Source organism: Lichtheimia ornata, assembly GCF_029851405.1.
Source record: "Lichtheimia ornata isolate CBS 291.66 chromosome Unknown scaffold00039, whole genome shotgun sequence".
NCBI classification, from domain to species: Eukaryota; Fungi; Mucoromycota; class Mucoromycetes; order Mucorales; family Lichtheimiaceae; genus Lichtheimia; species Lichtheimia ornata.
Window position 1 is genome coordinate 97,023 of NW_026695359.1, and position 24,098 is coordinate 121,120.

The window sequence follows — 24,098 nt, forward strand, 5'->3', positions numbered from 1 at the left end:
TCTCTCGCCATCATTCATTTTTACCTTTGTACGCTTGCTTTCTTTGACCTATTCCTTTTCTCTTCCCATAATGATATCATGTTGTATAAAAACATTTGACCATGAACAATGGATACACTTGTCCACGAAGAAGGAATCATGTCGTGATTACTCCTCCAATGACTTCAACACTAAGCAAATGACTGTGGTAGCTTTTGTCAAATGGCAGGTACATACACTGGATCAGGGCATCATCATTGTGTCAGCTGACCACTTCCTTGTAAATTCGGAGCCGAAGCAATTTGCTCGTTCAAGCAGCCTTTTCCTTTCTTGCATCTAGTCATGATTCAGAATCACAACCATGTCCTCATGAGCTTGGAGATGGAGTTCAAGCGGATGGATCGCATGTTTTCACAGGGCGATATGCGTCTTTTTGGTGCGTCTTGGAACGGTGACTCATGTTTGACGTAAGACTAATACACACCCACGCTCTTGTCTAGGGAAGGATACGGAGCATATATTCCAAGAACTTGATGTCATCCGACGAAAGCAAATAGACTTGGCCCGTGACCATATCTCACTCGAAAACATGAATGATTTACCGTAAGTTAAAAGAAATGGCATGAAAAGGCAAAGTCGATTCATTGGCTGATGTCATTGTAGACAACCTTCAGAGGTGAATATGGAGCATGATTATCAGCAAAGCATAGACAGCTTCCACAAGAAAGAATTAGCTCTCAAGAATCTCATGATCAAAGTAAGTGCTTGATTGATCTCATCTCGCCCCCAAGTTGTAACCTGGAATACATTTTAGCTGGATGACTTGGGTGACTCCATGTAAGTATGCAATATGGTATTTGTTTTGATGGGTTCTCTCTCATCCATAGATAGGAATCGCTTTCGACGCCTGTTTGAGCCTACCATGGTGCACGAGTACAATACCCACCATCCAATGTCAACAACATCATTAAGCTATCCTAGCAATACCAATGGTTCTTCTTCGGTCGCTGCTCCAACACAAGACCATTCTTTTATTCCATCATAGTCTTGACCCATAGTGCTACTACCACTCACCACGTCACCTTTTCTTTTCTTTTTCCTCGCCATATTGTCAACTTGTTACCAACAACGCTTTCTATGTGTATATACATAAAGTCTACTTGAGGGTTTTATTTCATAAAGTGCTACTACAACGTTTCCTGCCAATCACATAATGTATGTTTGTCCATGTACCAAACTCGTGACATTCCTTGGCTGCCGCTTGAACGACCTTGTCATACTTGGCATGTGTCATGGACCAATCTTCGCATAATCGAGGTTTCAATGAATCAAGTAATCTCTCCATGCACTCCCATCCAATATCGCCAAGTTTTCCTAGCCATGCAAGAGGGATAGAGCGATGCGAATAATCGACCTCGCTGATATCTTGATGCGATTCAAGTGCTTCATGTAATTTGTGCCCCATTTTCCAAAGGATATCACGTGTCTGTAGAGAAACGGTAACTATCATAAACACGTTAATGACCATGTCTCTCAACAACAAAGCTTTGACTTACTACGCATGAGCCATATGGAAAGACTTGGACCGATATCTTGAAGGACACCGCTCGATTCCACTAAAAAAGAACCAGGTTAAAGAATGCAAAAAGCGCCATCCACCCACCCTTGATCATTTACCTAGTTGAATCCATCCCCCAGGTTTGGTGACCCTGACTAGCTCATCAATCACGGTTTTCCATTCCTTGTGTGTGTAAAGAAAGATTGCATCATGCTGGACTACAAAGTCAAAGGTATTGTCGGCAAATGGAAGGCGTCGAGCAGCATTGGCGATGTGAAAATGGCAATTACGAGGTGGATGACTAGCAAAATGCATCAGCATAAGAATCAATCATTCCACACATGTACAATTGGATTTTACCTGATGGGATATACAATGATATCAGTGCCCGTAAAGTGTGAATTTGGGTATGATTTTGCCATTTCCTTTTTGTCTCAATCAGTCTTACTTTATACATTCGAACGTAGTTCCATCCAACCGTTACCTTCATCCAAAAACCTGGACCGCTTCTAATAATATAATAAAGTTACCCCACTTGCACCATCGATCCACCCTTATGATCATCACCACTTACTTGACATTCAGGACTCTAATCCCATTGTTTAATTCATCTTCGATAGGTGCAAAGAAGTTTCTTGGTGATCGCATGTATAAAAGTTAGCTTCTGACGCACAGACATCACGTCAAAGTGAGAATCTACCTGCCAAAGAGGGACCTGAAATAGTATATAAGAACATGGACACTTTTGATATAGAAAGAAAGAGAGCGACTCACTTGAACATTAAGTGGTTGATCTGCAACCGGTCGATTTCCTCATCGTCGCATGGCAAAAAGTAGCTCTTCTTATCCGGTTTTCGACAGTAATTACGGCCCTCCAAGTGTTCGTAAAGATCAGTAGGGAACTTGGATTCCTGATACCCCTCTTCGACATCGCTGCTTATGTGGGAGCTGATGCCAATGGCTTTGCTATTCACTGCTCAGTTAGCCCTATGGACATTTCGATAATGGTCAACTTACCATCGCGTGAAGCGCATCAAGAAGGTCCTTGGGCCTGGAAAAAGTCGTGCAACAGATGATAAGTGCAGCAGCGACACACTAAAGGTCGACGAGAGTCAAGGGCTATCCCGAAAATTGAACACCAGATGCATGACAGCAGCCGTATTCGATCATCCACCAAAAAGTAGACACATTTTTCTTGATCCAAGAGCAAGCTAGAGTTGCGTATCAATTATCCATGTGGTGCGTGTGTGTGAAAGAAGCTTATCTTTGAGGCTATCTCGGATATGGAGTATCGTATTATGATAAAGATGTGTCGATTTCATGTACCACCATGTCATGTCCTTCTATAGCAGTAGATAGCTTTGGGACAAGTCCTCTTTATCATTAGGATAGCATCATTGAAGGCCATATAAAAGCTGGTTGAATGTCCCGCTGCTTATACAAGCATATTGCCATGGCAACCCAACCCCTATTCTTGCCTTTACATCATCATCATCATCATCATAGCATGACAGCATTGGTACATCTATCAAACGTATATCCACATTGAAAGTTTATTACGACTGCTACCGTTTACATGTCCAAAGAGAAGCTGAGAAATTGGTCTTGGTATAACAATGCGGCTGGGGCAGGTGTGTGTAACATGGGAGTGGATGGTTGCTTGGACGACGTTGAGTGTGGCACGATTTTTTTCTTGGTACCTTCCTCGCCACCACGTAGAATGCCACCCAACACCGAATTGCATACAACGACAGCGAGTCAGGAACGCGTGGTATTGACACAGCAACAAGTGGAAGAACGTACCAAGCAAGGTGAAGCGCTGTTTATCTTTGAGAGTCAAGTATACAAGGTCGACCGTTTCATTCACAAGCATCCCGGTGGCGAGCTTGCCATTCGCCATGTGCTTGGCAAGGATGTCACTGACGAAATCCGTTCCATGCATCCACCACGTGTGTACGAGCGCATGATGCGCCATTACTGCATTGGAGAATACCTACCAGACGTGGTGATACCGCCAACAGAAAGCACGAGTGATACGCCTGTACGAAATGATGATGATGGCGGCGAGGAGAACCAAACAACAGCAATTGATACGACTTGGCAGGGTGGCATAAGCGTGGAAGCCTTTGACAAGACCATCAGCGCACTTCACACACAACACTATACGAATCAACAACATGATATACCAGCACATCAAGGAGCAGATGTGATCAAGATGCGTGTCGCATACAGGCAACTACAACAAGAGCTATTGGATCGTGGATTGTTCGAATGCAACTATTATCGATATGGAAAAGAGTGTTGTCGATACGCGCTGTTCTTTTACTTGGCATTATGGTTTACGCTACGTGGAACGGAGACATGGCAACATTTACTGGGAGCTGTATTTATGGCGTGCTTATGGCATCAGCTGGCGTTTACTGTGCATGATGCTGGACATAATGAGATCACTGGACGTGTCGAGATTGATCACTTGATTGGCGTGTTTATAGCCGATTTCATTGGAGGATTATCCGTTGGCTGGTGGAAGAACAATCACAACGTGCATCATATTGTCACCAATCATCCTGAGCATGATCCAGATATTCAGCACTTGCCTTTCTTTGCTGTCACCACACGTTTCTTTGACAACATTTATTCAACATATTACAAGCGTGTATTTGAATTCGATGCACCTGCTCGTTTCTTTGTACGATACCAACACTATCTCTACTACATCATCCTTCTCTTTGGTCGATTCAACTTGCAACGTTTATCTTTGGCGTATCTATTCTTTCATAAGCAAGTGCGTAATCGGCGTCTTGAATTGTTCGGCATCGGGTGCTGGTTGATTTGGTACAGTGCTCTACTAGCCCAATTACCATCATGGGGTGTCGTTATTGCCTACGTATTCATTTCATACATGCTCACGTTCCCACTCCATGTACAAATCACGCTTTCCCACTTTGGCATGTCTACTACGGATTTTGGTCCTGGTGAGCCATTCCCTGCTAAGCAACTACGCACCACGATGGATGTGGATTGTCCCGAATGGTTTGATTGGTTCCACGGAGGTCTCCAATACCAAGTTGTCCATCATCTTTTTCCACGTTTGCCACGCCATAATTTGCGTCAATGCGTTCCTGTTGTTCGTCGCTTTTGCCAGGAAACCGGATTGCGTTATTACATGTACGACTTCACTACAGGCAATGGTGTTATCCTTGGTGCACTCAAAGCTGTCGCTGACCAAGTGCATCTTTTCAACGACGTTGCCAAGTATAATGCAGGTGTTTGGGCTCATGAAAAACAACATTAAACGTTTGCTTTATTTATTCCCTTTTGATGTATCATCCTATTCTACATAAACGCCTCTTGTTTTGTACCCTTTGGCATGAACGTGTAAAGTCACATGATCGCCCTCTTGTCTTTGTACTCCACTCCTCCCTCCTTTTCCGCATAAGGCACGAGCCACGGGGCACATTGCTTTGGTGGTTGTTCTTTCACAGCTTTCGACATTGTTACTATGGAATTTCCTGAGCTAGGGAAGCATTGCACCTTTGACGGTTGTCATCAACTCGGTAAATGGAGACGCATAAGGCTTGCAGTGTGTGTGTTTGTGTAGCTAACCAATACAGACTTTCTTCCTTATACCTGCTATCGCTGCAAGAAGATATTTTGGTAGGTACGACGACCTGGATACGATCGCATACTTACATTGCCATGGTAGCCAAGATCACTTTAAGCTTGACGATCACCATTGTCCAAGCTTACAGGACGGTCAATACGATGCTCGGTAAGTGGATATGCCTCACCTCAAAGTGTGCGTCGTTCTTGTCATAATTAAATTGTGCCCTTTTGTCAGCGTACCTACTTGCCCGATATGTGAACAGCCTGTTCCAGGACCAAGGGGTCAAGATCCTAATATCTCAGTATGTCAAAAGTAACCTCTACTTTCCTTCTACGATATTCACCATTTGCTTAGGTAAATCGCCATATACAAAACAACTGCAACGACAAACAACAAAAAGCTTCCAATATCTGTCATCAGCGTGCTTGTAATGCAAAATTGCTTGTACCTATGAATTGCTCGGACTGCGGCTATTCTTTTTGCGTCAAACATCGCCTTCCAGTGGATCATACATGTCGCCCGGCTCAAAAGAATGCATCACAAAAACGACCCACACCTTCATCCTCCTCCAAACGGTATGTCTTAATATTGACTAAAAAGATAAGCAGTGGCTAACTTTGAATGTAGGAACAGTAAACAAGAGCAAGAACTGGCCCGATTAACCGAGAAAGCCAACACGAATGTAAGACAAAGAAATTGGGCCTTGTTTTACTAGGATACTCATTGCATGACTCTCTTAGCGATTGACTGAAGCGGAGCAGGCACGATTAGCTGCACTTCGGCGCAAGCAGAAGAAACCCAATTGCATCATTTCTTGATCCCGTAGTTGTTCTTTAGAATAATCAATCAAGTAAACTTTATCTAAACTACTATGCTAATCCAATCACGTGCTTCTATGGCAAATACGGTGGTTTGCGTTTGATAATACACAAAATGGTGGGATGTAATACATAAGTATCTTTGTACGCTTTTGCTCTCGCGAATACACGTTGATCTGCCCATGCATATGCGAAATGGATAAATCAAAATGAATGGATCGAGTTCTTTGATGATGCAGGCTGCTTATTTGATATTGGTGGTGATCTGATAATCGTCGCTGCTCACCGAACACCCATACCAATATTAAGACTAGGTTGACAACAATGACAAGACACCTTTGTAATAATGAGGATGTGCATTAGGCGTACAAATCTGGTAGATTTTATCATCTGCTCTAGTTTGGCCGATGTATGCGTAGACAACATTACGCCTGGGCTCTTCAAACTTGATCCAGGTATATGCGCCCCATCACTTTATCAGCTCATGCATCCTTTTATCAATCATCCCCAACAAACAGATATGCCCACGCCCACCGTGCATAATAAAAGGATGTTGTCGCCGCCCACCATACTCCCACACGTCCCTTTCCTCTGTCATACTTCTTTAGTTTCTTACAAGATCAAATTTCCAAGGTATTGTAGGCATCCCATTTCTTGCAACCTTGTGAACAGGCGCTGATCTTTGTGGTCATTCTTAGTGGTTCGTTGTATATCGTTGTCGTCATTGTGATACTGGATCCTTATAATAAGGTAAAGCCTGATCATGTTGGATGATGCGTCGCTACTCATACACGCTACCTTATCATTTTCAATATAGCTATTCCTGTGCAAAAGCAAGTTTCGGTGCCATGGGTCTACAATGAGCTGGATTGATTGCTATGCAAAACTCAAAAGTGAAGCTAATGTAATTCACCACAAGAATTCGGAGGTCTCACGGGTTCAGTAGTATGTCAAATACAAGTCGAAGGCTGTAAATTGGATCACATACCCATACCTCGTACCAGTTTAATTCCCCAAACAACTCTATGCATTATCAAACGCAAACCACTGTAAGACGAGTTCCAAAATAAAAAGCCATCCATAAGCGCTTATTGAACCTATGATGAACAGCCCCAATTGATTCAAGTGTATTGTATTAACCCCAATTGAGTGAACAAGAGTAAAGGAAGACCACTACAAAGTACAATAAGAGGCATAACCAAATTGGACATTGTTGGTAATAAGGAACTTTATATATGTGAAGCGTCAAAACCACTATGCTCAACTATATCCACGTAATTCCGTCAACATCGTGTCGAGTTGCTTTTGTAGTGTGAGCATCTCGAATTGTTTTGCTGCTGATGAAACTGATTTTGCACAAACAGACGCCCTTGTTAACCAATCAATTTGGCGCTCCCTAGAGACATTGGAGCTAAAAGGTCATGTTAGTCAATGGCCACAACATGATTTCCCCCTTTTGCATTAAACCTACCTGTTCTCTACCAGCCATCCAAATGTATATGCAGCTTGTTCGTATTGCTCAGTGTATCGATAGAAATCCGCCAAAAGTTCAATTCGATCAATGGTATGTGGCTCTGACTGAAGGAATTCTTCCAAACGAGGTGGCATAAGCTAGGTTTCAAAAAGAGTGGTGAGAGGGATTGTTAACCGATACATGATTCTACCCGCTTACCTTTATCAGCTCAGGACCCAGGTTGGCATGGATGAATTGTTCATAGAGGTAACGATGAAGGTCCACGTTATCAACACCAAATACTACTTGGAATGCTTGACTTTTTTGTGATCCTATGAAAAGGCAAATGTCAAAAGATTCATATAGGCGACAGCTATCCCAATTTTCTCTCACTCTTACCAGAAATGGATGTTGATTCCATGGTTTCCTTTAACAATTCGCATAGGCAGCCGTAAAAGGGATGTCGTAGATGCATAAACATCATGTCTTCTTGTTTGGCGGGGAATTCAGATCCAGTGGATGATGCATGTGGAGGTTCTCTCGATTTGACGCAAAATATGACGAGTTCTACTGCAAGGACAGGTTCACCTAGAGCCAAATAACTCTTTGCAATCTCGCGGACCTTTTCGTAGGGGATATGGACTGCTATACGTTTCAAGAGCTGGAGAGACTCTTCAAGGGCACTACGAGCTCGGGGTGCGCTGACTTCTCCTTTGGCAGCTTCAATGTGCTTGTACGCCTTGTATAAAAGTGCATCGGATGCATCACAAAAGGATCCACAATGCTTTTCCAATATATCAATCACAATGTCCAAATTGCCATAGCGTGCCAAAGTCTCGTCAATGATGCCAAATGCCAAATCGCTGCTGATGGATCGTCCGTCGTTGGTTGTGATCAAGTCTTTAAATGTAGATGACAAGAAGCGTTCTCGAGTCGTAGGTTTCAAGCTAATCATACATGTTTAGTCATTGGTACTTTTTTTTCCAAACACTCCATCATTTACCTTGTGAGAACCTTTGATGTGTTGTTATCCAGGAGATAAAGGAAGAATGAAATGGCATCAGATAGTAGCACTACAAGGTCATGCAGCTCGCGTAAAGAATGCTCTTCTGGAGCACGTGATTCGGCCTGGGGATATAGCGTAACGTTACTAGTAGCAGAAGGCATGATGAATAGATGAACTCGGCTGATGAGCATATCATAGTAGTACACTTACAGGTTCATAAATCCTTGAAGTTTACGTAGAATTTGTTGTGTAGATATTAAAAGCTCTCGTGAAAGTAAGCTGTTGTACGAGACTCGACCGGCATCGATTCTTGAAAAGAAATGTGTTAGATGACATGATGACAACGAAAAGCAAAGGGGTTGAGTGTACTCACTTTTCTGAAAGTAAACGCTTGGTCCAAACTGGCTGAATAAGACGACTGATAAAGAGAGCAAGACCATCGTGTCGAGATGAATAGGTCACTGATTGGCTCAAAGACGACCGTGATTGTCCCAATGTTTCTAATAGCTGTGTTGCACCCTTCACCGCATCGGTAGATGTACTCAAAGGTTGTAAAGCTATTCACACCGCTTTTAGCATGATCCATCCCAACACGATAACGCATTGATCCTTCACTTACCATCTGTGTTCATGCTGATATTGGAAGTGCTGCATACCAATTGGAAGCACAATGCTGATGAATTGACGTCGCCGAAGAGTTCAAAGAAATTTTGGAAATCTCTTGGTTGTACGATGCCATTGATGGAGTTGCTCATGAGCAAATGGTGTAAAATGTCCACAGGGCGTTGCTTCATCACAATCCATATGCCGACAGTCGTAAATAGCAAAAAGTGTCGAGGAGATCCAGTAGGTTGAGCAGCTAATTCGTTGAGACCCATTTCTGTAGCGGACATTTCTGCCATGGAAATCACATCCCCATTGATATCTAAGCAATTGGTGAACTCTGAAAAACCACCATGGGCTCCCTAAGGATAAAATGCATTAGAAAAAGAGTCCTCATGGCATTCCCTTCCTTTTGCGAGCAATTACCATTGTCGACATTTTTCCAATATCTGGCGATGCAACAGCAATGAATTGCTTCTCCTCTTTCTTGCCCACAGCAATAAAGACCCCTTGCTTATACAAACTTGAAGACAAATAGGTGGATTCGGGTAACGTGGGTGGTGGTGTGCGTACATGGACTAGCTCGAGCGTATTGGGTGCACCTTTCGACTTGGATCCCTGGCTGTAGTAGGTAAAGTAAAGACGACATCCGGTAGACGTTACTGCCACAAGTTGGTAACTTTTGGCTTCGGCGGGTGTCGTGGGTTGGATCCAAGAAATCTTAAAGTCGTTAATGTCCGTGGATGAAGGGCACATGAGACGAGCAGCTGTGTGGATCTTGTTGTTCTTGACAACATTCTTGAAGGAAAGACCATCTTCTCCTAGATAGGTCACCTACATAATAATCCATGTGTTAGCTACCTGGACCAAACGAACGATCCCAGTGTCACTGACCTGGATAGCTGAACTTTCAAAAAGCTGATACAAGACGCGTCCCTCATCGTCAGCAGCAATGGCGATGCATGGTTCTATTGATAATCCCCTTTGTCAGTAAAAACCCTATACAGAGACCATTTACAAGTACATACCGGATGAGAATTCCAAGAAAGTAGTATAGCTTGCTATTCCTGGACATGCCCTCTTTGAACACTTGCTTGTGAACCACCCTTCTTCTCTCTAAAATGGAAAAACACGCGCATCAATCCAATGACTGTCATTCATGCGTGGAGGGAAATAGACACTTACTCGATAATCCAATTCCCAAACGCGACCTTGTTTACTGAGCATGAAGATACGACCTTGCTTGGTACCGATGATGGTTGAAATGATTTCTCCCGAGGTGGATGTGAACATGTCGGTGCGATAGAATGTCAGCTGAGTTGCTCCAGAAGGTGATCGTTTGAAAGAAATGGCGACGACGTTGATATGCAATGTTGTTGCTATGACGAGGACATGGGTGATATCGGGATTGAAGATATCACGCTTTGGCTTGACCAATCCAACACCAATGATGGGATGAGATTCTTCATATGTGTCTATATCCTTCCTATAGATAACATTGAGTTCAGCACTTGACAACACACTTTACATTGTTGGTGCCTTTTTTTATACCTTTCCATGTAATTCCACAAGTATAATCGATTCTCCACCGTGAAGAATGCACGTTCTATCTCTGGAAAGATGCCTGCCGAGTTGTCTGACTTCCCTGTAAAAACGCACACACACACGTGTCCTATGAGATAAACGGACTCACAACAAAGGGTGACCCCCCAACCCACAAGGTACTTACAGTTGCGTAAATGTTCAAGACCCAATGGAGGCAAGGTGATATTTTGTTTGACGAGGAAAGGTGCCACTGCATTTGCCCCAGGAATGGAATACGAGCCTGAACTGGATGCTGATAATAGTGTGTCAGGAGGAGGAGGAGGAAATAGAAGGTGCAAGTGCGTGAACGTACCCGTGAACAAATCACCCACATCAGGAAGTCGTGTATCTAATGCCCTGACTCGATCAAGCGTCTCCGATGCTTCATGTGCTGCTTTCACTTTCTGTTCAGGAGAATTTGCAACAGGCATCGTGTAGATCAGATTCTGTGCAAGGTTGTCGTTGTCTGGAAGCGCGCCACGGGTTCCCAAATCTGCCGTTTTATACGGTTGACGGCTGGGAGAGAGGAGTGACTCGTTCTTAGCCTTGTCCTTCACTCTGACATTGTCCAATTCGTCCAGATGGTGCAATCTTGGTGGCAACGGCCTGAAACTAAACGTTACGCAGCCGATGGTAAATGGCAAAGAGGTGGATATGGCCTTGAGCTATTCACTAATAGATAGGTTTTATTGTAGTTGCGGTTTTTGCACTATCACAGGTTGCCTTTTATTTTGCCTTCAAGTGGATAGTGGGCTCGCTTGATCCTACAAAAGCCAAGAAACAAGAAGCCAAGAATAAGAGTTCAAAAGTGCTTGGAAAGCTTGGTGTATGTGATCATTGACATAATGGATATCGATATGCATACATGTATTAATATTGATTTCCCTCTTCGCTTAGGTCAAGGATCTCAAGCTGACCGAATATGAGCAAATCATCGCCGCTGAAGTGGTTCATCCAGATGAAATTCATGTGACATTCAAACGTAAGCTTGTCATTGGGGTTGTAAATGACGGGCTTAATCTAATCTTTATTTTTGACAGAAATCGGTGGATTGGATCACATTGTACAAGATTTGCGAGAAAGTGTCATTTATCCTTTGTGCTATCCTGAATTATTCACTTCAGCATCAGGCTTGCTTGGTGCTCCAAAGGGTGTTTTATTATATGGTCCTCCAGGCTGTGGTAAAACCATGTTAGCCAAGGCTCTTGCAAAGGAAAGCAATGCGACATTTATCAACCTCCACGTTTCCACGTTGACCGATAAATACTATGGTGAATCCAATAAGCTGGTCGCCGCTTTATTTTCTCTTGCTCGCAAGTTACAACCAGCCATTGTCTTTATTGACGAAATCGACTCCTTCTTACGAGAACGACGAAGCACCGATCATGAAACCACAGGCATGATGAAGGCTGAATTCATGAGTTTGTGGGATGGCTTGACAACGGGTGATGATATGCGCATTGTTGTTCTCGGTGCAACCAATAGACCCAACGACATCGACTCTGCTATCCTTCGAAGAATGCCAAAGCGTTTTGCAGTTAGACTCCCATCCGAAGATCAACGACGAAGCATTCTCGAGTTGGTAAGCCATTGCACGTCATTTTTCATCTTGGCAACGGTTGTCTCATGATGCAATTGTAACACAGCTACTTCAAGATATCAAGCTGGCTCCTGATTTTGATATGAATGAGCTCTTAAAGCGTACCGCCGATTGCTCTGGAAGTGACCTCAAAGAACTTTGTCGCAATGCAGCCATGATTCCCATTCGTGAGTATGTTCGTTCGGTCCAAAAGGATACAGATGCAACGGATGGCAACCAGCTTTTGGATATTGATATCACCGTAAGTGGATGGATGGGGGCGGGGTTACTTGTTCCTAGTAGCTGAATGCTAAGTAATCAAAATGGATACCTATAGAACATCAACACAAGACCGCTGACATTGGCTGATTTTTACTCTTATGACGAGACCAACTCAAAGACCTACAGCTACACCCGAAGAGATACAGATACCACGGTTCAGCAAGAGAACCTGGATTAACCAAATATACAAAAAGAATAAAAGATTATCATTATACATAATGCTTTACATCGATTACAGTAAGCACATGACTTGATTATCCTCGAGATTCCAATACTACATGCTTCATCCTTGAGATCCAGGCAGCCATAGCACTCTATTTCAGAAGCCATAAACAGCGACCTAATACGTGTCTTGCTTATGACTTGAATGACATTAACATAGGAGTATGTACGTTCATCGGCGGGTGTTTTGGTAGCTGTTGACGCTGCACCGCCTTCGAGCTAGTATCCTTCAATCACGACTCTTGTATGTTGACAACATTTCTCATGCCCATCACTATGCACATAAAGATACGGCATCGTCGCCAACACATTGCTTGCATACCTCATAAAGGATGCATTGTTGGTTTTCGTGATGTAGGTGCAAGGAAGATGTTGACAATAACAACCATGACGCTTACATATTAGCAAATGCGACCTTTCTTTTCCAAAAGCGTTGCTTGAGGGATCCCATACCTTCCGTCAATATGATACATCCATCCTTTCTTTTCATGACCTGGATGATTCTCATCATCAAGATGAAGATGACAATGCCAAGATAGCTTAAAGCAAGGTTGTTTATTATTACCCACTTCCACTTTGCTAGCTTACTTTATCTGAATAGTTACACTGGGGCAAATGTATACAAATGCATGATGATGATAGGCATCTTGGTGATTAGTCAATAGCTGAAGCCTACTAAACAATCGTATGCGTCATAGTTGGCATAGGCGAGGTTTCACAAGCTAACGATTTGACACGCGTAGATTATCAGATTTCCCGCTGAATCCGACCCTTCTCTTTCGACATACACACACACGCACAATGGTTTCCTCGGCACCCAACAATCCGCCTTTCCCCGCTTACCGAGCTACCGATAAGGGCAGTTTCGCTTGGGATAGTACCGTGAGGCGTTGGCCCAACATTATCGACAATGCGTTCAACGACTTTAAGACTGCCATGGAGAAGAATGACAATGCTGATGCGCGACGGGAAGGCAAGGAAATTCTGGAATCCATCACAACCTTGAAGAATGAGATTGCAGGCGACAAACCTTTACGGTATAGATAACGATAAGGACATTGGGAATATCATCCACTCATGGATTATGCTGTTGTTAGCTTACTCTTGGACAAGGATTCGGACGTGGATGACTGGAATCGTCACATTTCCAACTACTTTGCTGGTGTTACGTGGTTCACGGGCACTTGGTTGTTCAATGAGTGCTATCTTTATCGACGTCTTCGAGAGATCTATATCATGAGCCACTTTTGGAAGTCTTATGATCCTTTTGGTGAACAAAAGCTGGCAACATTTCGTGGATCCCATGGTTCGGTGTTTGATCTTGCACGCAAGATGCCTGAAATGATTCAACCCGTGTCAGAGGAACGCAAGGAATTGGTGTATCAAGAGCTTCTTCAAGTCTGCTTGTGGGGCAATGCCACCGATCTCAGCCTTTTGACCAATATGACCGAAGAAGATATCAAGCGCTTGCAGGCTGTCGAAAAGGAGAAATTGGCAGAGCAAAAGAAGCACATTTTGGTGGATAACATTGATGAGATCTGGGAAAAGCTCAAAACACTCAAGGATGGTCGTGTTGATTTCGTTCTCGATAACTCTGGTACGTCAAATTATCGATATCACCTACTTCTTTTTGATTCTCATGCTTGTTTATAAAAAGGTTTCGAGGTCTATGTGGACTTGATTTTGGCCGATTGGTTAATACAATCCGGCAAAGCTTCAAAGATCGTATTCAACTGCAAGACCATTCCTTGGTTCGTCTCTGATGTCATTCCTCAAGATATCCCAATTCTTCTCGACGCCTGCTTGGATCGTACCTTTTTCCCTGACAACGATAAGCGATCCGCTGAAGATTTTGAAGCCTTGGAAACAATGGTGAATCGTTGGAAATCTTATATCCAAGATGGTCGTCTCGTTGTTCGTGCCCATCAATTCTGGTGTACAGGCCTTTCTTATTGGATGCTCAAGACCGAGGCTCCTGATTTATTTGACGACTTGAAGCAATCCGATCTCGTCATTTTCAAAGGCGACCTCAACTTCCGCAAGCTCGTCTATGATTGCGATTGGCCTGTGACCACGCCATTTAGAACAGCTATCGGTGTCCACATGGCAGAGGAATTTACAAACGTTGTCTCTCTTCGCACGAACAAGGCTGATACAATCGTTGGATTGAAAGAAGGCGTGAAAGAAGAAGTTGAGAAACATGCGACTCCCCTTGAATGGCGATGCAGTGGCAAGTATGCCGTAGTCCAATACAATAGATGCCCTCAATAAGTTCACCTTTCTATATATAAAGTTCTGTTGTGGATATGTAACTTTTTTGGCAAATGAACGATTTATGCTTTTTGGATCTAGTAGTATTACATATGCATTGGAAAGAGGAATTATGCTTCTATTTACTATTGGGATGTCACATTGCTATTTGCAGCCAGTGTGCCTTGCGTCAAGAGGTATCTCAGAGTGTACAAATTATTATCACACCTGTAGATATCATTAGATTCACGAGCCCATTCTTTTTGATCACTCATACTTACAAGTTTGCAATGTCCTCCCGAACTCGGCTGATGCTCTTGTGAAGCGTGCGGAACATGGATTGGTATTCTCCACGATGCTCCTTGAGATAGCGACCATGATGCGTCATGACACTCACGATCCACATTAAATGAAATTCAATATGGGGGCTCTTTTCCATGTGTGAGCCGATGAACTGCATAAGCTTGTCAAGGTATTTCTCGGATAAGCTGCGTGCGACAAGGTCGACCGAAGATGGAGGAATCGATTCAAATACAGTATGCAGCACCGATTTCTCATTCAATCGGAATGCCATACACAAAGATCGAAGGTATTCTTTATCTTGCAATGCTTCCAATACTGTGTCAGGCGTGATGTCCGTTTCCAAATCAAAGGGATCAAACAAAATGGCATCATCCAAAGAATAAATCAAAAGACCATCAGTCGTTGCTGCTGCCCATGCTCGTCCCGTGGGTGAAAATCGCACAGCTGTGGTTCGTGCTTCTTGTCGTGTACGTCGTACAGATAAATCGCCTCGTTGAGCACCAGGCAATGTACGATCCAATCGATCTTCCACATCCGATGGATCATCATCATCCATTAACTCTTTGCTTCCAAATTCGGTCATATTTTTTGAATTCAAATATTCTTGTGTGCCATCCAAGGAGAGGTTGCATGATATTTGGAACTTCTTCACGAGAACCTTGGTGTCAATGTCGTATATACAAATGTACTTGCTGTTGCCGCCACCAATGATACTGCTACCATCAGCTGTATAACAAATCGAGTTGAAGCATTTGCCAGAAGATGAATTCTCTGCTGTGGTGCGATCAGCCAATCGTCGACCTCCCGAAATGTCTTTACGTCCTTCAATCGTTCCAACTTGCTTTGCCAAATCAATATCCCATAATGAAATTTGTCCATCCAAAGTAGCTGAAGCAATCTCTTTGCCATCCGGTCGAAAAGCGACAGCCAACACTTCGTTTTGATGTTGTAAACTCTCCACGTGCTTGTTGCGTCCAAAGATATCCCATGTTCGTGCTGTGTGATCCCAACTGCCGCTGACAAGCATCATGCCATTCGAAGAAAAGGCCAAAGAGCTGATAGGTCCTTCGTGTCCAGCAAGAATGTCGAGTAATTTGCCCGTTTGTACGCTCCATAAATAAATCTCGAATGTGTCGATGGTTCCTGCACACACCATTTCACCACTAGGATCGACTGCCAAGCATGAAAATTGTACAGGGTTGGGGCTGGTGAATGTTCGGAAGTTTCTGTAACGCACCAAATCGAATGCTCGCACAGTGCCATCGAGACTGGATGAAAATAGCACCTTGCCTTGCTTGGCAAAATCAACAGCAGTAACATTGCTCTTGTGGTCACTGAATGTCACAAAGCAAAAACCTGATGTCGCGTTCCACACTTTGACCTTTCCATCATCACCACCAGTGGCAATTGTTTGGCCATCCGCTGAATAAGATAACGAGCTCATATTGTAGAAATGGCCTTGTTGCTTCAAAACATAGGTCTCGGATTGCCATTCCCAAACCAAAAGCTGACCCAATGTCGGAGAACCAAACGCCAACCATTCGCCAGTGCTGTTGATGGCAACAGTATCAATCTTATGCTGTGTAATGCTACACAAATGGTGTCAGTCAACCAAAAGGTGTCCCCTCTCGCCTATGAATGATATCCTTACCTTAAAGTATGAATGTTTGTAAATCCAGGGAGCTCATAAAGGCCGAAAATGCCATTGCTGAATCCAACGACCATCAAATTGCTTGGGGCAAAGAATTGACAAGATCGAACCTTGGAGCCCGTTTGCATGAAAAAGTGTTTTGATGCAATTCGCCATTGAACTCGATCTTTACGCTTGTTCTCATCCAATTCCATATCCACATCCTCTTCTTCATCGGAACTATCTTGAGTGAGAGCTGCTCTGCTGGTATAACGCCAATGGAAAAGAGCACCATCCTTGCTCACTGTGTATATCTATAGCCCATAAAGATCAGTATTTGCCCACTTTTTCCATATGGATCATTCTTACATTTTGCATATCTTCAGAGAACCAAGCTCCCTTCACTGCACCACGATGTCCAGCGAGCGCTTGTGGATAATAATCTTTTGGAGCATCCATTCGAAATACGCGAACAGTCATATCAGCCGCGGAAGTGAGTATATACCTAAAAGAAAAGGTCCTTTGATTAGACCCTGATACAATCCCCTCCATCCATAAGATAAAGATGACTTACTTGGAATCGGGACTCCATGTGATGTTAAGAATATCATCATAATGACCACCAAATGTCTTGTGTAATACGAGAGGAGCGTATTCACGATTGAATCCAGGTGCTTTCCAAATTTGTAAATGTCGTTCATCACTGACAGCGATCCATTTACTGTCAGGGCTGAATTCGATCGCAGCGACAGGCTTTTTGAAATTGAAATGGCTGATAACAACACGTCGTGGCAGATTGATGAGTAATGCTCGTCCAGCTACATGACAAGTTCGGTGTTAATGCTCTTGGGTATATGTCCATAAATCCATTCATCGATCTTACTTTCATCCACGGTGATCAAAATAGTTGCTTTTGGTGAAAGAGCCATACGCACGATATTCCTTCGCATTTCAATGGGCAAGGTCGAGGACTTGTTTCTAATTCATTGATGTAAGTATCCACTCTCTTGAATCGACGTATTGAATATGAGCTTACTTGACGAGATCAAAGATCGACACCCGATTGCCCACTGGACTCAGAATGGAGTTGCCATCGGGAGTAAAGATCAGGTTGCCTCGACTGTATACTGTGCCACAAAGGTTGGAGAACTGTTGGAGACTACGATTAGCCAATGCATGGAGTGCATAGTATCGAAACCATACCTTGAACGATGACTTCATGAGGGAGATAGTGACACTGATGCGATTCTCTCAGCTCTGCCACATGAAAAACTTGGATTCAAGTCACGATTGACAGCAAAATGCATTGTAATCCCCGCAATGCTTTTCATGCTGCTATGACCACCCACCACCCCATATGGATAAGATGCTTCCTCTTTGTTTACATAAAAAGCTTATATAAACACTTATTTTATATGATCTCTGCCATCAAACATCTTTATTCTATCATTCTACAATCTCTACAGGCTCTATCTATTATTGTAAAACATTCACAACACTGCCTGGTATCCATTTCGAATACCCAACCGAATACTTGATGCTAGAATCCCATAGATTGGATGCTGATGGTATAGGTGTAAGAAAAGGAATCTCTTTCAGGAGTCGCTTATAAAGTCGCTTTTTGTTTCTCTTGTTCAATCTTCTTCTTCTCGCGTGGATATCAAGCGAAGGATCAAATGACGGATCAACAAAGCGAATCATAGAAGCAGTGTCATAAACGGATGAAGAACTTGGCAAAGGTTGTGGATGGCGCTGTACTTTGGATAGTGGTACAAGTTTTGTAGTTGGACAAAGGTGCATGATATCCACATGTGTAGTCTGATCTCCATACAATTCATCCCACAAAGGTCCACCACCGGTTGTGCTGGTATCATTCGAGGGTGCACCTGCCTTTTGTTCCAATTCACGTATAATTTGCAATGGTAATGGTAGCTGAACACGAGCCAAAAGATCACTACGCCAACGCCATAATAGATTTGCTTGACGTCCAGGATGCAAAGGTTTGAATTCAGGTTTAGGAAGGTCCGGTTCGAGTTTTTTGCCGAGTGTATGGCGAATGATAGCTGCTAAGGGTGGACACAAGGGAGGTGGCGGTGCTGTATGAGGAACATGGGGCACAAGCGGTTCAGGTACTGGAAGATCGGCAGGTAAATGCGTGTGCACATAAGGCTGTATGATATCGTTCTTAGTATGTGATCCATCATTCCCTATACACACTTACGCGTAATAGACGATGCCTTGTTTTTCCACGCCTACCATAGGCAAACTCGAGAACCTTGAGTCCACTCCTGAGATCGCCACGATTAGCTCTCTCCAGCCGGTGCAATTGCTAATGCCCATAATGTGTCATGCTTCTTCCATTGCCAACTTGTGACCTATCTTGCTTTACCTTTCGTGCTTCTCGGCACTTGTTTTTGATTCGTGTCTCATCGGTACATTGCTTATAGCCACGGAATGCGTTTCGTGTTCGGTTTACTATATACGTTCTACAATAAAAACAAACATGTCAAGCGACTTTATCCATACTCGTTGTATATACAAACCTAGCTCGATCATCAAAGAATTGGACACCTTCACATAATATGCGCCTGTATAGTAAGCGAACATACGATGCATCAACCATTATTGAAAGAAATGGTTGTCTTGGATATTGCCATGCCAGACTCTTTAGGCTGGAATCTCCGCTGTCAACTTCTGCGTATGCGAATGAGACAAGCGAGCACCATGCCGACTTCAAATCCAAATGGGCGCCTCCATGTCCCCCTCATTCATACATATGATACGATCATTATGTCATCAAACAAGAAGCCTTTCGATAGCCATTCATTCACAAGGCACCTATTGGATGTTGGCATGTTATATCTACGCAATTACAATTGTATATCTTTTGCATCACATTGGTTCTTCCTACATGACAAAAATAAAAATTTGAGGTATGCCTATGTCTATACATGGGTATCTCATAGAACATCGCCATCTGAAGAACAGCGTTTTTTGGGCATCTTGTGTTGATCGTAAGGTCTTCTTTCCATATAGATCGTCACCGGACATGATGCGTTGCCTGCCATCAAATGCCGTAACGCACAAATGTTTATGATGCAGGAGATCATAGATCATGCATGAGCTCATAACATCTTCCCAATCCTTCCAAGATGAAAAAGAGAATTCAATTTTGGCAGCATTATCTGAGTATACAGTGACTGCAAGTGGATCCGCCATCTGCTTCAGGGGGAAGACTTTGGGCATATTCGGCGTCGTAAGTTTGACTATGCTTTGATTCTTGCTTTGGGAATTGTTACGGACACCCCAAACACCTACCATATTAAACCTACTGGACTCCCCAAGTTACATGCCCTATATAATCAAAGTTCATTATCCTCACTCATCATGCATCTTACTTTATGGAGCCGACTAGGCGCTAATAACGGGTTAAGTCAACCCATTTACTAGGTCCAATGGTAATGATAGCTGCCAAGTCAACCCATTTACTAGATCAATTGATAATAATAAGCACTGTTGTCTTGCACACGACAAGTTATTAATACCATTGGAGCTAGTAAATGGTTTGACTTGACCAGTTATTAGCGCCTAGTCGGCTCCATAAAGTAAGATGCATGATGAGTGAGGATAATGAACTTTGATTATATAGGCCATGTAACTTGGGGAGTCCTGTAGGTTTAATATGGTAGGTGTTTGGGGTGTCCGTAACAATTCCCTCTTGCTTTTCGTAAGGAGATGCAAACCTAACATTCGGCGACGTCGTTCTTTTTTTGCCGTAATAGGAGGCAGTGGTCATTCCATCCTAAGAAATAAGGTTACCGACGCAGCAAGAAATCTATATAAATGGGGGGAAACGATGTGATATTCATTCCTACACAACTACAACAACCTCGTTCCACTCTACTTGCCATGAAGCTCGCTGTACTCGTCCTTGCCATTGCCACCGTCCTTGCCACAGTAAAGGCCACCCCAGGGAATATCCGCAGAGAACAATCATGCTCCGACTACAAGACAGAAGAAGAGTGCGAGGATGACGTCAATTGCGAATGGGTCTATCGTAAGTTACATTCAGTGATATCGCTTCCATTGCATCTGAATTCATCGATGTATATAGGTTACAGTGTTTGTGATGTCCGCGACTACAATTCTCGTTAAAGCAGAAACCCCACAAACGGTGTCACTCTTCCATTATCTTTTTCACAGTCATGAATATATCTACGACCCTTTAAATACGATGATTCGATGTTTTGGTTTGGTGGGATAAGGCGGATTTCGCTCTATGCGGAGGGACATGTTCCTGTTCAAGCAGTAGAGTGGCCTTAAAGTAAAATATGAGCTACATCAAAGAGTACTGTACGAGGTACAAGGCTGTCACATCAGTGGTATTGTTGATTCCTGAATCATCACTATCAACTCGAAAGAGATATTGCTTTACGACCAGGTGCCTAAGCATCAGGTTTTTTCACTCATCCCCAGTACGAAGCATACTTTTTACATACATACATATCAGTAAGCAAGTATCAAAGGTTACATGTGGCTTTATTAGGATATGAATTGGGACGGTAAAAGACATCTTTGATCAAACATCGAATGATTAAATATACTGTGATTGCTCGCTAATATGTTTTATAATCCCGTACAATACCGATTCATTATCAACAAAGCAGTGGTAAGCATGGCATCTGTTTATCTTTAATGGATAAGAGTTCTACTCTGTAGCTGGGCTAGCATCAACATCCTCTTTGGACTTGTCAGGTTGTTGTTCTTCTAATTGATCATTGACAGCGGGCTTTTCATCGTTACCGGATGATGCATTACCTTCTGTGGATCCATCGCTCTTATTCTCCTCTCTTTGTGTCTTCAACTTTTCCAATTCGATTTCAAGGACTCGGATCTTCACATCGCGCTGGGATAAAACCTTTTTAAGATCGTCATTTTCCTTACGCAACTCGTTATATGCCTTTTGGTACTATGCATAAAGAAAAACCTGGATGAGCTTTTACTTGCTTTCCCTCTTTGGAAATGCCTAAACTTACATCCTTTTCGTTCTTGGGTGTAGAAGCACCACTATCTTGCTCCTTTGATTCTTCAACAGCTTGAGCGGTGGGAACGAAATCCTGCTTCTCCTTTGCTTGGTAACCAGCTGAAAGATCAATCTTTTTGGGATCGGCGTTCTTGCCTGCAAACCATTCATCCGCTGTTAAAGCTGGCTCATCACTGACTGCCGGAGGATAAATGTCTGATTGGAATGCATCCGACTAATGAGGACGTATTAGTATATATATCTATATCATGCTGTTGAGTATGTACCTTTCTTGGGACCTTGAAAGAGATGGGCTCGATCATATTGGTGGTCAATTTGTATGCTCTGGCAATTTCACATTCATTGACGTTCAAGGCACGCTTCGGCATGAATGCAACACCTAGTTGGAAAGAACCCATTAGTGGAGCTTGAAATTAATAGCAGTAATGGATCACTTTTCACTTTACCCTTTTGTGCTTCAACATCCCGGTAATCGCTAAGACGATACAACTCATCGTTTTCGAATTCATAGTAGGTGATGGTACGGTCACTATACAAGTAATACATGTGAGTCCTTTTGTATCACGCTTGCTTTTGAAGTATACATACCCTTTGCCGGCCAAATACAGGATGCTGTTATCGTTATCATAGAAAGGCATGATGACACCTGATGAAGTATCGATAAACTCAGACTTCATGGGCTTGCTGAGATCGTCGCTGTTCCAGAGATTAAGCTGGCGATCGCTCATTTTCGAAAAGCCGGTGGTGGCAAGACGATTCGATTCTCCGAGCCAAACGACACGAGATCCCTTAATACCTTGATGACCTGGACCTTCCTGAACGACTTGATTGCTTCGGACATCAAAGATACGGAGTCGTTTATCACGGCAAGTGGTGGCCAAGAGCGAGCCATTGTAATTCCATGACATGCTTTGAATGATCTCGGTATGTCCAATAAGTTCTTGCTTCTCTTGTCCTTTCTCAATATCCCACAATTTGATGGACAAATCAGTACTAGCGGATGCAAGCACATTGCTGGCGACAGGATGGAATTGCACATGACCAACTTTGCTACACACACACATAATACATTCAATATCTTCTTGGATCTTGTTGATTAAATCCCATTTCTCTTACCGTCCATGTCCTGAAAGCTTAAGCACAGGCTTCACTTCTTCAAGGTCCTCGTCGTATTGCTCGGGGATGCTCCAAATCATGACCTTGGTATCCTCAGAGCCAGATGCAACAATATAGTCGTTGAAAGGGTTGAAATCCGTATCAAGAACAGGTGCAGTATGACCATGGTAAAGTGGGAAGTTTTCAGGCAACTTGCCTACATACATTTATGTAAGTGGATCATAGAGCTGCTTGATAACGCATCCAACCTACCAACAGTAGACAACGGAATAACAGCAAACGCGCCACCTCCTGAAGCTTGCCAGTTCATAGATACGAATAGCTAAACATACACGTCAGTAAACCAGATGAACAGCCATGGCATAAAGAATGGACACTCACAGGATTCACTTGCACCATGTTGGTATCCCAAGCGTTGAGACTAACGCGAACATTGTCATAGCAATAGTCGCGCTTGGCAGCTGTACCATAGACATGACGATACTTGGAAGGTCGAACAAATCGGTTCATTGTGTAAGGCTACTTTGTAGTCAGCAACAGAATGTCAATGAGAGCAAGAAAAGGGATTACTACCTAGTCGTGGAAGATGAGGGTATTCAGGTACTTTTTAGCGGCGGCAATTGGACGTCAGCAATTTATCTAGTGTCGGTACGATTTGAGCAAGCTCTCTCCTTTTATCCTCTCAATCATAGTGTGTGATTTCGCTTCATGTATCTCATACTTTTTGTTGCAAAAATAAAAGGGTTTAACTTAGAGCCAACTTGATATGAGACTTATGCCTTTATTACAAATACATTTCATATGATGGGTTCATTTCAATCACATCATCATCTTCTCGCTACTGCTTTGGATCCGTCATGTTGAAATTAGTTATCTTGCAATAGACACGTGCATCCACATTGTAGATAGGCTGTTGCCACAGCAACCAAATTTCTTTTTCATGTATATGATATTGATTTACTGTTGCCATGGATACCACAATGATCACTTTGGGGGATTCTTGCACCCATCATGTGACTTTACTCCTCTCCCAATTCAATCCACCACAGCCAAAGATACACCAC

At 43.1% G+C, this 24,098-nt stretch overlaps 10 protein-coding genes across 10 annotated transcripts; 5 read left to right on the forward strand and 5 right to left on the reverse strand.

Annotated features, from left to right (window-relative positions):
- Window positions 1–321: 321 nt before the first annotated feature.
- O0I10_007790 (uncharacterized protein) lies at window positions 322–1,024 on the forward strand (the record flags this gene model as incomplete). Its single annotated transcript, XM_058487802.1, has 5 exons — window positions 322–415; window positions 480–582; window positions 643–736; window positions 794–816; window positions 871–1,024. 5 exons carry the CDS (start codon window positions 322–324, stop codon window positions 1,022–1,024), a joined length of 468 nt encoding a protein of 155 aa, XP_058341380.1.
- Window positions 1,025–1,153: 129 nt separating this feature from the next.
- Window positions 1,154–2,571, reverse strand: O0I10_007791 (uncharacterized protein; the record flags this gene model as incomplete). The annotated part of the gene is made up of 9 exons (XM_058487803.1): window positions 1,154–1,482; window positions 1,536–1,595; window positions 1,657–1,838; window positions 1,898–1,962; window positions 2,022–2,046; window positions 2,112–2,171; window positions 2,238–2,252; window positions 2,312–2,503; window positions 2,555–2,571. 9 exons carry the CDS (start codon window positions 2,569–2,571, stop codon window positions 1,154–1,156), a joined length of 945 nt encoding a protein of 314 aa, XP_058341381.1.
- Window positions 2,572–3,257: 686 nt separating this feature from the next.
- O0I10_007792 (uncharacterized protein) lies at window positions 3,258–4,832 on the forward strand (the record flags this gene model as incomplete). The annotated part of the gene is made up of 1 exon (XM_058487804.1): window positions 3,258–4,832. The coding sequence occupies one exon, from the start codon at window positions 3,258–3,260 to the stop codon at window positions 4,830–4,832; it is 1,575 nt and encodes a 524-aa protein (XP_058341382.1).
- Window positions 4,833–5,039: 207 nt separating this feature from the next.
- O0I10_007793 (uncharacterized protein) lies at window positions 5,040–5,962 on the forward strand (the record flags this gene model as incomplete). The annotated part of the gene is made up of 7 exons (XM_058487805.1): window positions 5,040–5,094; window positions 5,152–5,194; window positions 5,244–5,309; window positions 5,379–5,445; window positions 5,499–5,719; window positions 5,772–5,826; window positions 5,885–5,962. 7 exons carry the CDS (start codon window positions 5,040–5,042, stop codon window positions 5,960–5,962), a joined length of 585 nt encoding a protein of 194 aa, XP_058341383.1.
- Window positions 5,963–7,222: 1,260 nt separating this feature from the next.
- On the reverse strand, window positions 7,223–11,039 carry O0I10_007794 (uncharacterized protein; the record flags this gene model as incomplete). Its single annotated transcript, XM_058487806.1, has 15 exons — window positions 7,223–7,373; window positions 7,434–7,573; window positions 7,635–7,747; window positions 7,815–8,362; window positions 8,419–8,565; window positions 8,632–8,730; window positions 8,795–8,978; window positions 9,041–9,386; window positions 9,451–9,858; window positions 9,919–9,992; window positions 10,053–10,140; window positions 10,210–10,510; window positions 10,576–10,669; window positions 10,754–10,861; window positions 10,922–11,039. The coding sequence occupies 15 exons, from the start codon at window positions 11,037–11,039 to the stop codon at window positions 7,223–7,225; spliced, it is 2,919 nt and encodes a 972-aa protein (XP_058341384.1).
- A 150-nt stretch (window positions 11,040–11,189) lies between these two features.
- O0I10_007795 (uncharacterized protein) lies at window positions 11,190–12,647 on the forward strand (the record flags this gene model as incomplete). Its single annotated transcript, XM_058487807.1, has 6 exons — window positions 11,190–11,241; window positions 11,304–11,434; window positions 11,506–11,590; window positions 11,649–12,190; window positions 12,255–12,449; window positions 12,525–12,647. The coding sequence occupies 6 exons, from the start codon at window positions 11,190–11,192 to the stop codon at window positions 12,645–12,647; spliced, it is 1,128 nt and encodes a 375-aa protein (XP_058341385.1).
- Window positions 12,648–13,492: 845 nt separating this feature from the next.
- On the forward strand, window positions 13,493–14,962 carry O0I10_007796 (uncharacterized protein; the record flags this gene model as incomplete). The annotated part of the gene is made up of 3 exons (XM_058487808.1): window positions 13,493–13,728; window positions 13,789–14,288; window positions 14,349–14,962. The coding sequence occupies 3 exons, from the start codon at window positions 13,493–13,495 to the stop codon at window positions 14,960–14,962; spliced, it is 1,350 nt and encodes a 449-aa protein (XP_058341386.1).
- Window positions 14,963–15,087: 125 nt separating this feature from the next.
- On the reverse strand, window positions 15,088–18,095 carry O0I10_007797 (uncharacterized protein; the record flags this gene model as incomplete). The annotated part of the gene is made up of 7 exons (XM_058487809.1): window positions 15,088–15,169; window positions 15,223–16,833; window positions 16,896–17,188; window positions 17,244–17,379; window positions 17,449–17,692; window positions 17,758–17,852; window positions 17,911–18,095. The coding sequence occupies 7 exons, from the start codon at window positions 18,093–18,095 to the stop codon at window positions 15,088–15,090; spliced, it is 2,646 nt and encodes an 881-aa protein (XP_058341387.1).
- Window positions 18,096–18,350: 255 nt separating this feature from the next.
- Window positions 18,351–19,497, reverse strand: O0I10_007798 (uncharacterized protein; the record flags this gene model as incomplete). The annotated part of the gene is made up of 4 exons (XM_058487810.1): window positions 18,351–19,043; window positions 19,096–19,203; window positions 19,264–19,360; window positions 19,418–19,497. 4 exons carry the CDS (start codon window positions 19,495–19,497, stop codon window positions 18,351–18,353), a joined length of 978 nt encoding a protein of 325 aa, XP_058341388.1.
- Window positions 19,498–21,582: 2,085 nt separating this feature from the next.
- Window positions 21,583–23,544, reverse strand: O0I10_007799 (uncharacterized protein; the record flags this gene model as incomplete). Its single annotated transcript, XM_058487811.1, has 8 exons — window positions 21,583–21,843; window positions 21,911–22,132; window positions 22,185–22,297; window positions 22,365–22,447; window positions 22,507–22,968; window positions 23,035–23,230; window positions 23,287–23,356; window positions 23,416–23,544. 8 exons carry the CDS (start codon window positions 23,542–23,544, stop codon window positions 21,583–21,585), a joined length of 1,536 nt encoding a protein of 511 aa, XP_058341389.1.
- Window positions 23,545–24,098: the final 554 nt, after the last annotated feature.